General features: G+C 38.9%; 1 protein-coding gene across 6 annotated transcripts in view; it reads right to left on the reverse strand.

Annotated features, from left to right (window-relative positions):
- Positions 1-19,361, reverse strand: part of rgs3a (regulator of G protein signaling 3a) — a 159,450-nt gene that overhangs the window by 52,467 nt on the left and 87,622 nt on the right. For 5 of the 6 annotated variants that reach the window (XM_044333614.1, XM_044333616.1, XM_044333615.1 and 2 more), the window contains one exon: positions 8,780-8,914. In XM_044333614.1, coding sequence (XP_044189549.1) covers positions 8,780-8,914 — 135 coding nt within the window. Of the gene's footprint in view, positions 1-8,779; positions 8,915-18,843; positions 19,084-19,361 lie in introns of those variants that run through there. The other variant, XM_044333619.1, reaches the window with a different exon arrangement.

Consider the following 19,361-nt stretch of genomic DNA (forward strand, 5'->3'; position numbering starts at 1 on the left):
TTTTCAAATACTGTAACTGTTTTAAAGATTGTCAATTTACACTGCGCGGGCCGCCGTCTCCCTCGCCGTCTCCAGCTAAAGGTATTCGGATGCATGAAGTAATGATTGACATTTAAAAAGTAGAATATCAACTTATGGCAAACTAGATTTCAGTGAGATTACGTTGTGCCACTTTTTGTGCATCCTGCTGTTAATTAGTGGCAGGATGTTTGAAAGTTTCGGTCTCACTACTGTTATTTAACACTCACACACTCCTAATCAATAATATCCCTGTATCATTGAAAAAAAACCTTTTATTTGCAAATTAAACTATTATCCCAGCTCCATTGCATGCTCAGTGGAGCAAACGTCATTTTTCAGAGGAAAGAATGTCTGTAATTAGAATTGAAAACGAGTGGATTTCATGCTCTGCTGTACCGTCTTAGGGGCTGAGTCCGTAGGGTCTTATCTATACTAGTTCCTGTGCTGATGCATAATTGCCATTATATAACAGTTATGAATAGTTAAAGGTGAGCTAAAATAAAGCCAAACAGCACTCCATCAAAGGGAAATCATTAATGTTTAAAAAGAGACAAGGGAATTAATCCTACACTACAGGCCACAATGAATAACACCGCTCAGCTGTGTGTGTGTTGTAGACAGGGAGAGGTAGATAGCAGAGGGAAGGACAGTGATAAAGATAGACAGAAATAGAGTGAAGGGGAAAGATTGCATATTTGCACTTGGCAGATGCAATAAAATTAGTAAAGGTAAAAATCGAAAGTAAGAGAGGAGAGGATGGGAGAGGAGAAAAATGGGGCAAATGATTTTGGGAAACGTGAGATGAAATTGGGATAAATCTTTTGCAACTTTTCAGAATCTCGACCACAGTTATGCTCTCAAATCATCAGAATGTCATCAATAATTTCCAAGCAATCTGATGCTGTTCACTCTATTCACACTATCCTCATTCACTCAAAAACAATAAAAGAAGAAAAAGAAAAGATGCTGTAGAATCAAGTGGAAAGCTGTCCTGGCCATCCTTCTACTTACTGACAACATGGCAACACACAACAAAAACAACCAAAACTGTCATGACACACACACACAAAAAAAAAGCGACTGGAATAGAGCACAGTTACACAGTTACAAATCAAAAACTCTGCAATCAGGCAGTGGCTTTGGATTAAAATAAAATAAGCAAAAAAGTTGCCACCACCAAAATGGCGCCAGCTATTTTCTACCAATTCAGCAGGGAACATAGCATGTTTATCTGCATTTAAGAGATGATCTCTAAACTGTAGACTATGCTGTCATTAAATCCTTTCAGAAACAAGAGACACAATACTGCTTTAAATGTTCGAGCTTGGTTCCCCCCGTATCTGCTCCGTTGGAACCAGTTCCAAGTCTGGATGTCACACTTTGAAAAACGCATCCCAAAAATAGCACTCAGTGTACTGTTTGGGTGCCCACATGTGTGCATGTGCATGCACGTGAGTGTGAAGAAAAGAGAGGAGCAAAGCAAAGACAAATGGAATTCGTCCGTGTCTAATTAGAGACAATGAAGGGGAAAGTGTGTATCTGCTGCACAGAACCAAAGAAAGCCAGAGACATGTTAATCATGTGAACATGTGGCAGAACAGATGTTGCCCATATTTTACTTTATATTTAGATAGCCTTACATTTATCATCTTGTTTTCAGACTATGTTTAAACTGAGAGGTGATCTGGGGCAAAGAAGTTATTTAAATATTCAAGGAAAAGAAAAGTAGAGGAGAAAGAATGAAAAATGAAATGTCTTATATGTACACTGTATATATTTATAGTGTTTATGACTCCTCACTTAAGACAGGATGTCAGGTGTGTGGCAGCCTCTCTCACAGCTCACTCTTATCCTCATTGGATACCCAGTGAGAATATACTGTCAAAAAAACACACACCCTCATTCTTGCAGCTACTTGTTAACTTTCTGTGTCACTCACTTCCTCCTTCTTTCTCCCCTCTCACTCTCACCCACTCTCTAAGCTTGAAAACCTACCACTGTACCCGTCCATGTCAACTATTATGAATGTCCTCCTGACAAGCCCCCCTCTTCTAGTAGGACAAATTCACTCTGCCCAATCAGACCCCATTCTCAGCAACTGTCAAACACCTTGTTTCAGCCTTTGTCATTCTTCATCTATTGTTATTTCCTCTGTACCATTTGGGGCGATAAACATTAACTTGAAGACTGCAGTCCCTGGTCATTTCGCCTCTTTTATATCTTTATCATTCTACTCTGAATAAGAAGAGTTGTTGGTTTCAAGCCATTTCTTTAAGGGTTTATATACTCTGTTTAATATACAACCAGGGAAAGCAGAATATATCTAATCATAAATCTACATCTTCAACCTCCCAGTGAAACTCTGTACTAGGGGAAAACATCCTCAAGGAAAGTTGATATGTAACTCTGGAAAATAGGACAGTGGCATATCCTGATGAGTTGACGCCCATAAAAAGATGAGTGTGTGTTGCTCTCATAAATCTTCACAGACAAAATTGGAAAAATGGGGCAAAAAAAAATAATTCAGTTTTCTGATGAGTCCTAGACTGAACTGGAGCAATCAGCTTATTTTCTGTTTGTTATTTTGTGTTGTTGCTTAAGATGCAGTGCGCCCCAGTAGTGAGATGCGTATGCTGCTCTAAAGACGCACACTCGCTGACACTTCCTATCCGTCCAGAGCTTCATGTATCATTGATAGAGTGCATACTTGTTTGCCTGAAGTGGTGGGACATGGTGTAATAGGAAAACAGAGGAGAGACCAGGAGAGACCTCCACATTCTTTAATTTCATCATGAATAAAGAGTTTGGCAAGTGAAGAGAATGTGTAAAGCAGAGAGGGAATGAGAGAATGTCCTTGTCACATTGCCTCAATGCTTCTTCCAACATAAATGCTGTATTATAACCACTTCAGCAGCTAAAACAGATTCTCATGAATGTGAAATGAGACAGCCAGAGAAAGAGAACAGAACGAGCTGCTTCCAAATCTCAACAAACTCACTTTGGTCATTAGCAGCAGCTATATTTTTCTCACTGATCATGTGAGTCTGTGCTCGTGCGTAGAAAATTTATTCAACTTTTATTGCAGATAGTTAGCTTTCCTCCTCACTGACTCAGAGAAGGAGTACCAGCATTGCTCATCAAATTGTAGCTGTTTGTGATGAACTGAGGCTGTCATTTTCAAAATGGCAAGTCCTGCTTAAATTCTCATTTCAGGGTGTGTGTGGGTGTGTGTGTGTGTGTGCAGTTGAACAAATGTATTTTTCCAGCAGCCTAGTGGCTAAAGCTGCCCTGACAAGAATGCACCGGAAACTTTTCCAGGAAAGAGCTCACATGCTTATAATGGCTGTGGGATACCAGACCACTTGGTAAGTGTTTGTTTCAGTACATAAATATAGAAACAAATGTTTACATATGATAAAAACTCACTGGTTCTGATTGAAGATCCTTGATCATAAAAGTATTTTTGGGCTGATTGTGTAGTTGCTACCTTTACTGCTTTTACTCTTAAGGTCATAAGCGCTAAAAGTTGGTCACAGTTCTAATGTGGAATAAATAAACGCTGAGCAAAGTGATCACAAACTGTAAACAGAGTACACGAGCAATGCTGCAGTTTGAAGTCTGGTCACGCAATATTGTACAAAACAAGGTGATGGCAGAATAATGGCTCCTCCATTTCCAAACACAGCACATCAGCGATTTTATTGGCTGACGGAGTGAAACGCATGCTTGAACACATCGATCTTTTGGGTTTCAATTAAAGTGAATGGACAACGGAGCAAATATTCACAGGACTGAAGGGTGATGCCATACTTACACCCATAAAGCCCTCTTATCCATGCTAGCAGCAATGGCTGTATGAATCATGTGACAGTCATTCTACCACTTTGGTCCAGACTGAAATATCTCTACTAAATATCTGATGGATAACATGAAATTTTGCAGATATCCAAGCTCTAAAATACTAATAACTCACTAATAAGATCACTTTGGTGATCTGCTAGCATAGCTGTAGACTCTTAAGTCTTGTTACTTCCTTTGTGGAATATGTTTACTGTGTTGTGGCTAAAATCAAATGTGTTGTGTCCGTATACCATCTGTCATTTAAGTCACAATTTTTGTTGTGTTGCTTACTCCATGACAAGCATGTCTGACCTTGACAAACTGAAAATGTGTCAAGAACATTAAACAAGCTGTCAACCAAATGATACTCAAAGGAGCTGGTGAAACAGACAGAGAAGCAAGCTGAGGTTAGTCATCATAAACATACGCTCTAAATCCTCGGTTTAACATTTGCTGACTTTTAATGAAGCTCCGCACAGAATAGAAACTGGTAAACTCTCATCAAGCTCCACTTTCTAAGGGACTGGAGGATTAGAGAATCTCCAAGTGAAAAGGGCTCATGTCCAAATTTTTTTTTTTTTCCAAACAGAAGCATTCAAAGCGTTCAGGGACCAGAGGAACTAGGACAGCTGCTGACATCAACACTGTGACGGAGTAACCCCATTTGCTGGAAAAAACATGAATGAATAAAGTAACATGAGGAGATAGAATGGATGTGACTTTTACAGTGTGCGTTTTCCCTTTAGACTGGATTCTGCTCTCTCTGCACACTTCAACATAAATCTCAAGTAAACTGCATGCTTCAGCTAAGTGTGGATTTACTTGGCTTTGTGCATGAGAGAACAAATGCAGTTTCTGACACAAGGGAAATGTGCGACTCAATGGGTAATTTTCTAAAGCTCCTTTGCTGCGATTCTTACCCGCTGGCAGGAATACACACAGTGTGTCAAAGATACACTCTATTCAGTTTACAAAGTAAGTTCTAGTGTTGACTCAGCAGTAACAATAGGGGACGAAATGCAGTTATTTAAGTACAGCAAAGACTCTTCTATGTCAAACTACTGGAACATTCTCTGACATGTTTTGAACATGTTTTTCATCATGTTTAGTGTGATTGAAAGTTGTTCATTCACATGTTTATCTAATGTAGTGGTCCTCTGTGGAAGGATCTGACCCACATGTCTGTTAATGTCTATATCTATAGGAATATATCCTCCTTTCTTTTACCAATATGAAATTACCAAAAGGATACTTCGCTGAATGTCAAGTAAATACACATAAATGTAAAAGGCTGTTTCAAAGGTATTCTGCTCTTATCTTCCCTACTTGACAAAGCTGATTTGCATATAATTAAACACATTTGGAGTTGACTGAATACAAACTATTTGCCTCTAAGGTACTCTGAAGAAATGCAATCAAAAGTGAACTAATTTATCTAGATGTTAAATGTTATGATTAAGCATGTATTTCCTTGCCTTCAGGACATTGTTAAGATTTCCATTTAATAAGATGTTACAGGAAAAGGTTCTAATAACTATACAAAGAAGGTACAGAGAGCAGGACATGCATGGATACTGACAGAGATATACCGTTAACCTTTGCAGCAGTAATGATGAATGTCCCTTTCTATAGGAATGTGTGTGATGTGTGATTGTGTGTGAGACCATGTCCAGCCTGAGGTGACAAAATCTGAAAAGGTTGCTTGTGTGTGACAGCGATATGCGTTTACGCAATCATTTTAGGGTTGTTTTCATGAAAATGTCTGTCCATACTGGAAAAAAAAGGAAAAAAGCTTAATCTTTCAACTACTTTCTGTATTTGTATTTTGACTTCAGCTACCTCAGTATTTCAACTCTATTTCAAGTGCTAATTTTTAGCAGTGAGCACACGTACAATTTCTTCAGACAATTTTGCCTTTCCTTGTTTTATGATCACTATGCCTGGCAAAATAATGTTAACACAGGTTCATCTGGGCTGTGTGATCAGCTATACTGACAGTGAGTGATCACAGATTGATCTGCTATGAAGAACATTCTCAAAAAGTTCAAGTTTCAGGTGTGAAAAATGCCGGTGTAGTGTGAACAGAGGGCAAAAACTGAGAAAAAAATATTAAAATGATAATTTAGCCAGCTAAGTGTTCATGGAGTTCCCGTTAGGTAACCTACTTATCACTTACAGCTACAGCATTAACAAGCATATTAAGTTACAAAAAACTTTAAATATTAACAGGTCAAATGAAATCTCCTGAGAGGATCATTGTAGAACTTAAGTACTAATAAAAATTGGAAAAGTAATAAATCAGAGCAGTTTCTTAACCATGTCAATATTGATCAATATGTTGTTTTGGTCGATAGAGTTTGCATGAATGGCATTGATTTGCGTGACTTAGCATGCTTGTGAAGCTGTTTTGTTATTGAACATATTGAACACTGCTGTCTGTGTACATGTGTTCATTTAATCAGCAGGATGGACCTTAATTGACGCTAATCAGGGGAAGAAAAAGACGAAGACATACAATGCCCTTTGTGTTACTGTGGTACGCTACATTCCAGCAGGAAAACATTGTCGCAGCAAAATATTGTTTGGAAGTGTATCTATCTTTTATTTGAAACAGTGTTTAAATGTTTAAATCTGTTGAATTCTCAGGCAAAGTTCATCCTAAAGTAGTTCAAATATTCAAATACAGGCCAAGTTCTGGGTCATTTACACTTCTGGGGAATCAGGTCTCATCCTGAATCTTTTGGATGGACCATATGGACAGAAATACACACATACAGTATACTGTATATGGAAATAGACACGCATGCAGATGGAGAAAGGGATGAAAGACTGTTGGCTTGTGATTCTCTCTTTCTCTCTTTCATATGCTGATGAAATGAAGCCCTAATGTACAACAGGTGTGCCATACACACACACAAGGCCTTTTAATCACCTTTCAGCTAAACTCAAATGAAATGGGTTGGACTCCTTTTAAATTGACAAAGTACATGTGCTTTTTTGCTGTTCATCAGAAATGAAATAACTTACTTTTTAATCATTAGGTAATGAAAAAAAGAAAATGGTGTTGGGAATGAAGGACACAAAAAATGAGTATGGTGTTAAAAGGAATTAGGTTAATCAAAAAGTAACCCGATAAAACCATTTCAAATAAATGCCCATTACAGCCAAGATGATGTTAAACCTTCACACATGTGAATAATGTCCCAGAGAACATGAATCTATCTATTTGTGCTATAGTACTGTCAGATTGCCACTCACTCACACAGCTTTCACAAAAATGTCTCCAAATAGCAGTTAGAGAGCGTGACAAGAAAAGACAAAAAAAACCCACTTTGAGTAGATTTTCTAGGTAATGCTTGAAATCACCAAATTGGGCCACAGTTATCTCATTCACAGCTTCTCAGCAGCCGCTCTGTTAATCAGGGCAGTCGAAGCCCAAAGAGCAAAGATCAGTTACAGTTCATCCTCAATAGCAACCTGCAGATTAGAGGTGTAATAACTTAGTCCAACAGTGATTCAATTTGATTTTGATTCTTTCAGAAAAGATTGGGTGAATCATAAAACTTCATTTGACATACAGTATGATTGGATTTGACTCAACTCAATTTGATTCGGTTAATTTGAGTGCTTCCAAAATGTCAACAGAGTTGACTTTCTAAAAGGGAACTTAAAACAGCTTTAATCAATATTTTTATAATAAAAATGGATCTAATGACTGTGTGTACTGTGAAAGGGGTCACTCCTGGAACTCACAGAGATTTATCACCCAACAGGTCCCCTATAGCATCTTTCAGCTCTTTCTTTCAACCTTATTTTCTTGTCATAGCATAATTTTCAACAGCAGACAGGCAAAGTTAGCGACTATAGCAGGTGAGCATAGTGGAGCATTTAGCAGCTGAAGAGCCAGATATTTCCCTCAGAAGCTGATGGAGATCAAAAACAGAGCTAAAAGGAGAATAAATATTGGATTTACATTCATCAAGTGAAAACAAGTACATCCACATGAATGCTATTGTTACTCCATAACTGCTGGATTTCTTAATAATCAACTGTTTGCTAACATATTTGCGATATCAGTATGTCAGTGTTGTGTTCACAGCTTGTCTCTGCTGTCCCTAAGTGGACAAAAGAATCTGTTATTGCAGTTTTAAATTATTTAGTCAAAATTATAATCTTATGCTAAAGCACTAGTTCAACTTACATTTATTTTCAAGGAAAAATGTAGCTGCAAACAACAACTGCTCACTACTTAGTACTGCTTAACAGGAACACAAATACGTAAATGGAAAGACACGACAGAGCAGTTGGTTTCCCAACTTCAAATCACACAGAAGGTATCTGAGTTTTTTGTTTCAGTATGTTGTTGTTACGTATCACCACTGTGATCACTGCATGGGTCAAGTGGCACATTGAGAAAACACCAGACACTCACAGTACTGGAGACGCGGTCAAGACTAGTGTGGTTGGTGTGTCAAATGGTCACAACAAATGCAATTTACCACAGCTGTCCTAGACTGACACAGTGCAGTAACAAAAATCTTACTTTTGCTAGCAAACATCACATCATATTTTCGCATAACTAAATAGAGCAAGCAGGGCTTAAATTGCACTGATTTGACACTTCACTAAAACAGAACAACAATTCGAATACAGCCACGTAAGAGACAGTGTTGCAAACTGGCCCAAAGAAATGTAAAAGCTGAGTGTAAAATCATAACGATGCTGGTGTGAGCTGCAGGGAAATGTTTTACATTTCTGATGTGAGTATGTTTGGGAGTGTGTGGTGTTCATGGGGCATCTGTGATGAAGGTATGCACAAATATATGCATTCCCATGTGTTCATCTGTTTAGTGATTCATGTTTGGCCTCAAATGAAAATGGAAATGCTTCTAGATGTGTGTGTGTCCATATGCCATACCTGTTCAAAATGCTGAACGGGGGGCTCCCTCCTGTGAAGCTGGAGCTGCTTGTCAATGTTGTCCTTCAGGCACTGACACACGCGGCGCTTCTGGTCAGCTGAATAAGCTTCCAGGCTGAGCAGGCAGTCACACGTCTAGAGACACACACAGAGAGAGAGAGAGAGAGAGAGAGAAAGAGGGAGAGGAGCAAGAGGGGTGGAGGAAAAAGATTAGATGTTTACTCTCAGAGAATTACAGAAGAAGAAGAAGCCCCTGATCCCTGGATAGATATAGGGTTCAAGGGCACAGGAGAACATATTAGAGGATTACAAGAATGTAAAAAAAAATGAATGAAAAATGCAAAAACAGGAGTTTTCAAAGAGGATAATAACTTAGAAAAAGTGCTTAACCAATCACAAGTATCACAGATGTTATACTGTTGTGTGTTGTGTTTGTGTGTCCAGCAGAATAAAATAAGAACAGTATCCATAAATGACTCTGACCCTGCTGGTACAGTATGTGCTGTCATTGTCTGTATGTTTCATCTCAGATGTTTCTTCTTGCACTTCGTCTCACATTCAGTTGTTATTTGAACTTTGTTTTCATGACACCACTGACTGTAAAGTGGTACAGCTCTAGGGAGCAAAATGCTAGCATTAGTGAAATTAGATAATAGCCATCATCCACTATTGCAGAATCTGATCTGCTGGGAAAATGATTACCAATGGTGAGATGGTACTCGAAAAAGAGTACAAATCAATACAGTCCTGCTGGGAAATACATGAAAACAAACATTTGACAACAAATGGTTAAACAAGAGTTCACTGTAAAGGATGTAAATACCCCTTCAGTTGTCATCCAGAATCTGTGTTTGATCTCAGTGATGTCCAGATTAAATCTATAATGCTTTAATGCCCCCATTTGTTCTTGTTTATGATTCCAGCAATGTATTCTCGATAAAACGCAGATCTTCGATACAATACTCAAAACCCATTTATGTCGATTTTTTGCTCCAAATCCTAATTTGTAAACAGCTTCTGAGCAGACATCTCAAAAAGTTTAAGGAGGGGAGTTAATGGGAGTGTAATATCTAGGATGAGAACATTTTGTGCCAGTAACGTCACCGGAGTTGTTTCTGTGCTGCAGTGTTCTAAGGACTGAATGTGTCCTTAGAAAGTGGACTTTAAAATATTCATTTTATAGCAGGCAAGTTGTTTCTTTCCAGTGACATCAGATCTTACATCTGTTGCTGCAATTGTTTTTAAAAATAAATCATCCCTAATTGATGGGCATGATTTTAGCCCCTTCTAACTTTTTACAGCAGCAACAAAACATTGCTTGGACTTTGGTGGCAATACTGGATATAATAAATACCTCCTTATTTTATCTCATCATGCATATATGCACACAGGCACAGTCCAAATTAAAGAATCACCTAATCACATTCCTAATGGAAACAATATGGTTCTCAGTGTACTAACTAACAAATCACTATCCAGTCATTTGTGCACTCAAACATACACACTCTCATCAGCTCTTCTTATCCACCTTTGCCATTATAGCATTGAAGTATAGTGATGTGTGGGTCAGGGTTTTTTAAAACCCACACCCACCTTATGACAGCCAATCTGCAAAATATACGTTCAACCATCTGAACCCGACTTGACCCGCAAACCACCAACATTAGCCTTGGATACAGCAAAGTGAGCAGTGTTGCACTATTTCACTATATTTTTTATTTTTTACGCTGCTTGCATGTGTGTGTGTGTGTGTGTGTGTGTGTGTGTGTGTTTGAGAGAGAGAGAGAGAAAGGCATAGAGAGGGGAAGAGAATGTGCAAGGTAAACTAGTAATGCACAGTCTACCCTATTGCACACAATGTGTCTGTAAGTTATTTAAAACTTACATTCAGGTATATTCAGTTGAACAATAGTCTCCATTATTTTTTCAGTTTCTGATTCCAGTCCAACATTAAATGACCCCATTGTGTTCAAGTACAGTTTTTTGTTTTTCAATTTCCTCTCTATCCAATTTGATCATTTCCATCTACCTCAGCTGTTCTGCTTCCAGCAGGGTCAGGGAAAAACATTTGTGTCTTGACATTTTTGGGCACAAGTCAGGCTATAAGTAGAATTTTTCCATTTTGTGCAAGTCTTCAGAGATTGACTGAAGTCCTTGGGGCTTTTCTTGACGCTTGCTGCCCTGGTCAGTGGTGAATCTCGATGCTAGTTTATTTGCCTGTTCCCTGGCTGCGTGGGCTTTTGCATGCCCTGCTGTGTTGCTGTCTCTTGCATTATCTGTCTCTTTCAGTGTCACTCAATGTCCTGTTGAAGATGGGGATGCTGCTGTTGTAGGATCTTGCTGCACAAAGCCTTATCGTTGTCAGTGATAATAATGCAGGGTAAAAAGGCATTTAAAGCCTGCATTAATGGCAGTAATGTCCCGACTGTTTGCTTTGATGCAGCATAAAATGTACAGTATGTATGTGTTACTAACAGATAGAAAAAAACATGGAACAGTCAAGACAACAAAAGAAAACACAATGTACGGTATGATAGAAAAAAATAGCCACATTTTGTAACTCAAAAGTGGAGAAATAATGAGACAAAAACAAGCAAAAGGAGCAGGTTAGATAGCAAAACCATTTATGAAATTGAGTCTGACTGTTTTCAATTGCGTCACAAGATGATGAAATAGCAGCTTTTTCAGAGCGGACAGAAATCAATGTTGATGTTCTTTGATATCCATCATTTGGACTGAATCTAAGTCTAGAAGAGTGCAGCAGTGGCCATAATACTTGGAGCGCATGCACACACACACACACGCATGCCGACTTCAATGTAAACAACAAGCCTCTGGACAAACTCTCATAATATTGCTGTCGGTGAAAATCTCATAATTCTATCTAAGGTTATTTTTGAGCAGTCACAAGGATTATATGATATTCTGCAGGTTTGGAAAGGTCAGAAAAACTCTTAACGCTTAACTTTTTGTGGATTAAACTGTGTGATCGCAAAGGAAGTGTTTCTAATTGTGATTAAGGTGCATCACATTGATTCTTCTGCCACAATGTTGGTTGGTTGGTTGGAGAGAATATCAATAAACAGCGCTGGGCTTGGACTATCAAGACTGAAATTAATTAGTTTTTTCTTCTTTACTTAGCTAATGGCATTAGCTATATAAGTAATTGACATCAGTTGATTTCATGGTTGCCTGGAGACAGCAAAGCAACAATATTTACCTGTAAGAATGCATCAACTTAAGGTGGAGCAATGTGCAATCTGAAATTCTTCAAAATTACACAAAGACGTTTTGTGATTATACATTTTGAATTTCCAGATAACTGATAGTATGTTATGTACTCAGGTACTCCGTTTTTCTGTCTCCCATATCATTTGAGCCTTGTTAAGAAATATTTGGGATGAGTAATACTATAAAAATAATGCAAAGGCTCAGGCTCTCCAGAAAACATTGCCTCATATGGACAGGTTGTTCCAGGCAACTCCCCACTGTCCTACATTAGAAAAAACACATCTGCGATGGAGTAGTTCAAGGTCCCAGAGGCATGAATGCACCTGCCTCCATACGAACACACACAAGCACACAGACAAAATCACCTGGCTTTAAAATCTGCACACACTACCAGTTTGAGCTCCTACTATAAATGCAGTCTTAACTACATATTTACAAGATATAATGATTCAAAAGTAAAAACAAAAAGGCAACCAGCTGGGACTCTTAGAGCTGCAGGAGAGCTTACATCCGTAATCTGTCAGAGAGAGGAACTGTGTATGTTTACACAGTCTTTGGTGTGTAAATATGAGTCATGTGATTCATACTACACTGTAAACCACTTAGTGCAATGCACATTCTGTCCTGAGTAAAGAGAGAAAAGGGAGGAATAACAGATGATGACAGATGAAGGATAATATTGAGCGCACCCTTATTGTGAGTAATGCAGTAGTGCATTCCTTTTGCGTCATATCTTAAAATGAGCCATGCTCTGCAAGGGGGATACTAATGATGATTTATGTCTCCTAGCTATCGATTTCCATTTGTCTTGTTTATTTTAGTTTACTATTATACACATGTATGTGCTGTGCTCTTTAACTGTGCATTATTGCATGTATCTGGGATATTTGTCCTGACAGTAACTTGCATGTCATTGCATTACATCAGTTAAAATAATCAGTCATGCCAGCAAATGAGTGAACTGTTGACAGCTGGTCACAGACCACATGTTTTCGGCGGGAAACGTCTAGACGGCCAGCTAGAGCTTTCTGTAATATTGGCACTGCAATTTATTTCGCAGAACAGCTGTCTCTTAGTTTAAACGAGAGTGAAATGCAACTTCACTTCTGTGATGCATACAGTCAGTCTTTCTTTTAAACCAAAAACACCAGTGACTTTAAAATTAGAATTCAAGTGAATACAATCATTTTCACTTTGGGACCACATTGTCTTTAACATTTGGACTGTTTTGAGTATGAAGGGAATTCACTGGAATCTCCCTGCCTCTGTGGAAGCAGGTCCTTGGGGATTTTCATGTTAAAGTCAAGTTGTTTCTTGGCACTAAACAGCATCCGGTCAGTGACCCAGACTGCAGGCTCAGAAACAATAAGTTACCCTTTTCCAAGACAAATTGTAATTTATCAGTTTCAGTAGCAGTCACGTCATAAATGAGGTCCTTATTATTGGGATAATAGAGTGTCTATTTAACTTATTCATAAAATGATTACCTTAAGAACCTTATTAGTTATAATAGCTAATGGTTCCTTTACTCATGCTCCTACTTTAGTTCACCCCTGATTATAAATCCACCCGTCCAAGAGATAAACATGAAAGCTAATGAAACAAAATTCAATGAATGGCCACTGGGCTGCCATGGAGTGGCTAAAAATACAGGCAGCATTTCCCCTTAATCAGATTGATTAAAGTGCTCCCTGGTTGAAGCCCTCCCCTTGAGCCATCTGGCAGATGAGTTTTCAGCGTGTCACTGGACTGCTGTCAACACAGCTCACCTAATCATCACAGGTTATCATGCTTTCAGAGACAGTTTATGTATGTAAAGCACATTCAGGTATCATTTTTGTTCACACTGCCTGCTAATAATGACCTAATTGTAATGTTTTGCCTTCATGTAGCAAAGATCACCTATGTGTGATGAATGCTTACAAGAATAGTTGGACACTTTGGGATATACTGTAAGTCCCTTTCTTGCCAAACATTAGATGAGAAGATTGATACTACTCTCATGTCTGTGGAGTAAATATGAAGATAGCTTAGATTAGCACCTAGACTTGAAGCAGTCAAAACCATGAAGTCGCCAGGAAGTCACCACTTCCAGCCAAGAAATACTTCAGTACATAAGCCCCTGTAAAACCACAACTTGTCACCTTTGTTTTTGTATTGAGTAAACCAACTAGATGTAATGTGTTAATATCCAAGTTTCAGAGGTGCTGAGAGGCAGATTTTTTCACCTTTGGACTGTGCTATGCTAAATCTTTCACTGCTGGCTGTAGCTTCATATTTAGCATGCAGATATAGTGTGTGACTGTTATCAATTTTCTCATCTAACTCTTGGCAAGAAAGTGAAAAAGCATATTTTCTGAAACGTGAAACCATTGGTTTAACATGGAAATTTTCATGGATGTTTTCAGATGTTTTTGGGACATTTTTAGGTCATCATAATTTGCTGGAATGCCTGCACTTTTTTGCTCCCACCATGCCAGCTAGCCATCCAGCCCCAGATTCTCTAAGCTTAGTTTTTTTTTAAGGCAGATGTAAACAGTTAAAATGTATATAGGATGAAAGAGAGCCAATGAGTAAAGCTCAGTCTAAGGAGCACACTGCTAATCAGTGCACTAAAATGAAAACACATGGCAATCACACAATGGTAATCTCTATAAGGCAGTAAAATAGGTCTAAATGAAGAAATAATTCCACCAACTGCATCCTTTCTATTACAGGATATTGATGATGACAATTAAATCTGTAGTGTATGTTTTGTTTGTGCAAAAGATTTTAAGATACTTGCCAGAAAACCCACAGCAGCAGGAACAGTGAGACAGAAAATGTAAAGTATATGCCATGCTCCTAAGAGATCAAAGGTTTTTTTCCATGGCAAGTCCCTATACACTGTCACACTAAGCAGCATCATGCCCTATTAGTCATAGCCCTTACACTGGTGCTGAACATGATATCGTGACTTGTCATTCCAACACATATGAACTAGTTACAGATAAAACTTCCGGCACGCCATCATCCTATTATCTCATAGTCCTGCTTAATATAGAGCATGCTAGTACAGCCATTATGACTTTGTCTAAAACCTGTTGACAAAACCTTAATCTTCTCTGCCTTTTTTCTGCAGTGGGTTATAGGGCTTCACTGCTGAGCATTAGGCCTTGTAACCGTAGTATTTAATGGGTTTATGGCTTCCACTCAAGTGACGTGTAAACAAGAGCTAATGATACTTAAGCAGCTGGCTGACTCTGGGTACAGTATATCCTCGCTAATGTCAATCTCTTTTCCTGTTATTTTCCGTATCATCTCCTCAATTTAACTCCTGCAACCTTTTTGAATTCCCTTTACTTACGTTTCGTCGACACTAGTGACATGGTTCCAGGGATGACTGTATCTGTCTGTTGTCAGTCCACCATTTTGGTCCAGACTGACATATCTCAACAACTATTGGATGGATTGCCATGAAATTTGCTCCAGATATCCGTGGTACCCACGGATCCTACTGACTTTGGTGATCCCCTGACTTTTCTTGTAGCACCACCAGCAGGTCAAAGTTTTTTACTTATTCAATGAAATATCTCAAAATCTACTTGATGGATTGGCAAGAAATCTTGTACAGACATTCATGGTTCCCAGAGGATGAATCCTATTGACTTTGGTGATTCTCTAGCGCCACCATGAGGTTGACATTTCTTTACTTTTCAGGTAAATGTCTTGACAACCACTGGATGGATTGTCAAGAAATTGGGTACAGACATTCATGTTCCTTTCAGGATGACTTGTAATAACTTTGGTGATTCCTTGACTTTTCATCTAGTGTCACCATTGGGTTAACCTTTTAATTTGTCCAATACTTTAGTTTATAACTTAATACCTGCAAAATGAATGACTTTCCTTTCAGCCTCTGCTGTACTTTCTGCATGCTAACATGCTATATTAAGAACATGGACATGGTAAACACTACACCTGTTAAACATCAGCATGTTAGCATTGTCGTTGTTGACATGCTGACATTAACATTTAGCTCAAAGCACCGCTATACCTATAAGTACAGCCTCAGAGAGCTGCTAGCATGGCTGGAGACTCTTAGTCTTGTTCTTGCTCTCCAATTTACATTTCTCTTGTTTACTGGTATGAAAAATCCTGACTACATTAGAAGGTCTGGTGAGGTCAGGGTAACGTAATGGAGGTCAAGTCTGGTTCGCATGCCTGACTGCCTCATGACAGCACTAAAGGTTGGATGATCAATTTGTTCCTGAACCTGGGATTACTCTTTATAAAAGCCAATGGGTGAGATGGATACTATAAAAACACCTGTACAATATTCCCAGTTATGCAGGTCTTCCAGCACCTCCTACCCAATCTGAACTTCCCAGCACCACACACAAGCAAATGCATAGTCCCCCAAAAATGACAGCATAGAATGTAACTAATCTCAACCCAGTGGCTTTCCCATACTCTTTCATCTATTTCTAGTTTGTTTGTCTGGCTTCCAGCTCAGAGCTATTCTGTGGTTTGCCTAGAAAAAGCTGCCATGAAAAGACCATGTTAACTGGAGCCCTTGACCCGAGGCCCTTCCTATAGCCGCTGGGGAGGGTGATAAGCACATGACAAGGCCTGCAGGAGGGTTTCTGACGTCATGTACTGTTTCCAAAAAGTTTTCTCTTTCAGTTTTTGCTTCTTTTTTTTAATCAACGGTAGTGTTTAGCGTGTTTTCTGTCTTCATGACCATTACACAATGAGTGAGTTCATTGATCATTTGCCTTTTTGGCCTTTTCACATGATTCTATCAGTTGTGTTTTCATTGCATAAGCATGAATGCACCATCTTGAGCCTGAGGCTTTACATTCAAGTGACTATTTTGACATTTGGCTGATGATATGTACAATAAATAGATCAGTGATCATCATATGAATGTAATGGCCAAGCATGTGAAAGTTTCTAAGAAAACCTTTTATTGTTAAATTATAGTTCAATACTGTTCATACATATAGTGCATACCTGAAAGTGTAATTATTCCTTTGGAAATTACTTCTGCACACTTTCCCATTAAAGTCAGTGAATAATTCAGATGATGATTTTGCCTTGAACCTATTGGAACAGGGAGATTATCCATAGTTTACTACAGCTTAGGAAAACACTTTCATCATTGAAATCAATGCTGCTTGGTAAGTTGTTGGTGGCTATAGATCTCAGTGCAATCATATCGCTTAGATGGAGGTCTTTAAGTGATTATATTTAGATGTATAGCCACTGTCACTGCACTGTGCCAGCCACTGTGCTGGCATATTAAATCAGAGAAAAAGCAAAGTACACTTTAAGTTGAGGCTCATCTTGAGGGAAGAGGGTATATCTCAGTTCAATCAGACCCCAGAGAGACCGGTCCTGCCATGGCTATGTTATGGATTGCTACCATAAGGTATTTTGCTGACAAGGGCCCCTGGGTACATATCACTCAGATCCAGCCTTCAAACTGCAAGTGACAGCCTGTATGTCATGCAGTCCATGATGTGCCTGAGATCACAGAGACACTTAAATGAATACAGACGTGCATCAAAAGGCATTCTGCACTGTATATATGCGTACAGCTGTAGCAAACAAGCACCTCTAGGTGTACATCCTCAAAGATCTATTTAAGATGTCTTCTTAAACCTGGAAAAAGCAACAACAGTGAGTCTTCACGCAAAGTAATCCAATCAAAATTGTACCATTATGTACTGTGTCCACAAACGTCACATGAACGTCACCCTGCACATAATAAACCAAGAACAATCTGACCTCTTGCAAAAAAGACTATTTGTATGCGCAGCACTGTGCTATGTAACCCTGATCACAGTGCTCCCTTGCTGTTCCACGGCCTACACGCAAACCATCACACTGTGATTTCACCTAGTTTGGCATTATCGCTCTGCATTTGTTGCCTCTTATCTCCTTTCAATCACCATGCTCTCTACGCTGCATCAAGTGTACACAAAATAATTAATATTTCAAAACCAATAACTGTAAACTCCACATGAAATATGATTTGCATGCACGACTTAAGAATGAAATTGTTTATGACAACTGACAAATGTATAAATCTGGTATTATAAATGTATGCAGACTACGCTGAGATGAGGTAAGTAATTTTAGTCATTGTTGGTGCTGTGCTTCGGTTAGTGGAGATTATTCATCATTTCATGGCTATTAGTGACTCTATTGTGCCAATTAGATACTAATGGCTAAAGTGGCGATTTCTGGGAAATAGTAATAAATGAGTGGCCATGCACTTAATGGAATTCTCAGCTTTCACTTGTAGAAACATCACACACATCAGCATACATTATCAGAACCACAATTATACAGCAAGTTTTGGTACAGTATAACACCAGGAACAGCACAGTGTAATATACAATATAATGTAAAAAAAATTAAAAATTATAGTTATCATTGTCCCTTCAGCACACATAGCCCACTGAAAAATTACAACACAGTCAAAAGTTATATGGCTGTTCTACTTGAGCCAACACAAACATTCACTGTAATAACATATAACCTCTAAATTTATTAAGGCCGCCATATAATGAGCTCATTGTTCTCCAACTTCATGCAAACGATAATGTGCATAACTCACAAGTCAAAAAGAGTATTAAACAACCATAAAGTCTTCTTTATAATAAGCTACACTGTTCCCATAACTGCAATGTTTTTTTCCATAAAATTTCTCTTACAAAAAATGCCACTATTATTTCCGTTCTTCCTATTTCGTGCAGATGAGCTACACAGTGAGTACAATACAAGTCTCTGTCTCTAAACCTTCAAATGTACTCTGAGCCGATCCATCAATCAGTAGCACTTACGTCTCCATTGTCAGACAGCAGGTGCTGCTGAAGAGAGTTCGCCTCCCTGACGAATCGCCTTTTAGGCCCGACCCGGTCGGCCAAGTTGCCCATGATGACTTGATAACTTGGTGATAACCCTGATGTGCTCCAGTGGTCAATAATCTCATACACTGTCTCTGCTTGTTCTCTGTGTTTTTGGTTTACCTACACAAACCCTTTCTTGCTGCCTCTCTTCCTGCGTCACTGACACACTTACACACACACGACACACACTTGACTTTCCAGAGACACAATTGCAACCCCCCCCCACCCCACCCCTTTCGTTTCACATGTAAATCTGGGTTATCAGTTCCGTTTTGAGCAACTGCTAAAAAAGGATGACCTCCAGCTATCGAGGAGAAGGGCAGGAGTAGACAAAAGGAGGAGAGCGGACTGTGACAGTGCCAGAGATGGAGAGCCTAAGAGGAGGAGAAGATTGAAATAACTGTGTAACTGCTCACAGCTTCAGGAGAGGAGAGACGAGCTTTTTTTACACT

Source organism: Thunnus albacares, chromosome 18 (genome assembly GCF_914725855.1).
Source record: "Thunnus albacares chromosome 18, fThuAlb1.1, whole genome shotgun sequence".
Lineage (NCBI taxonomy): Eukaryota > Metazoa > Chordata > Actinopteri > Scombriformes > Scombridae > Thunnus > Thunnus albacares.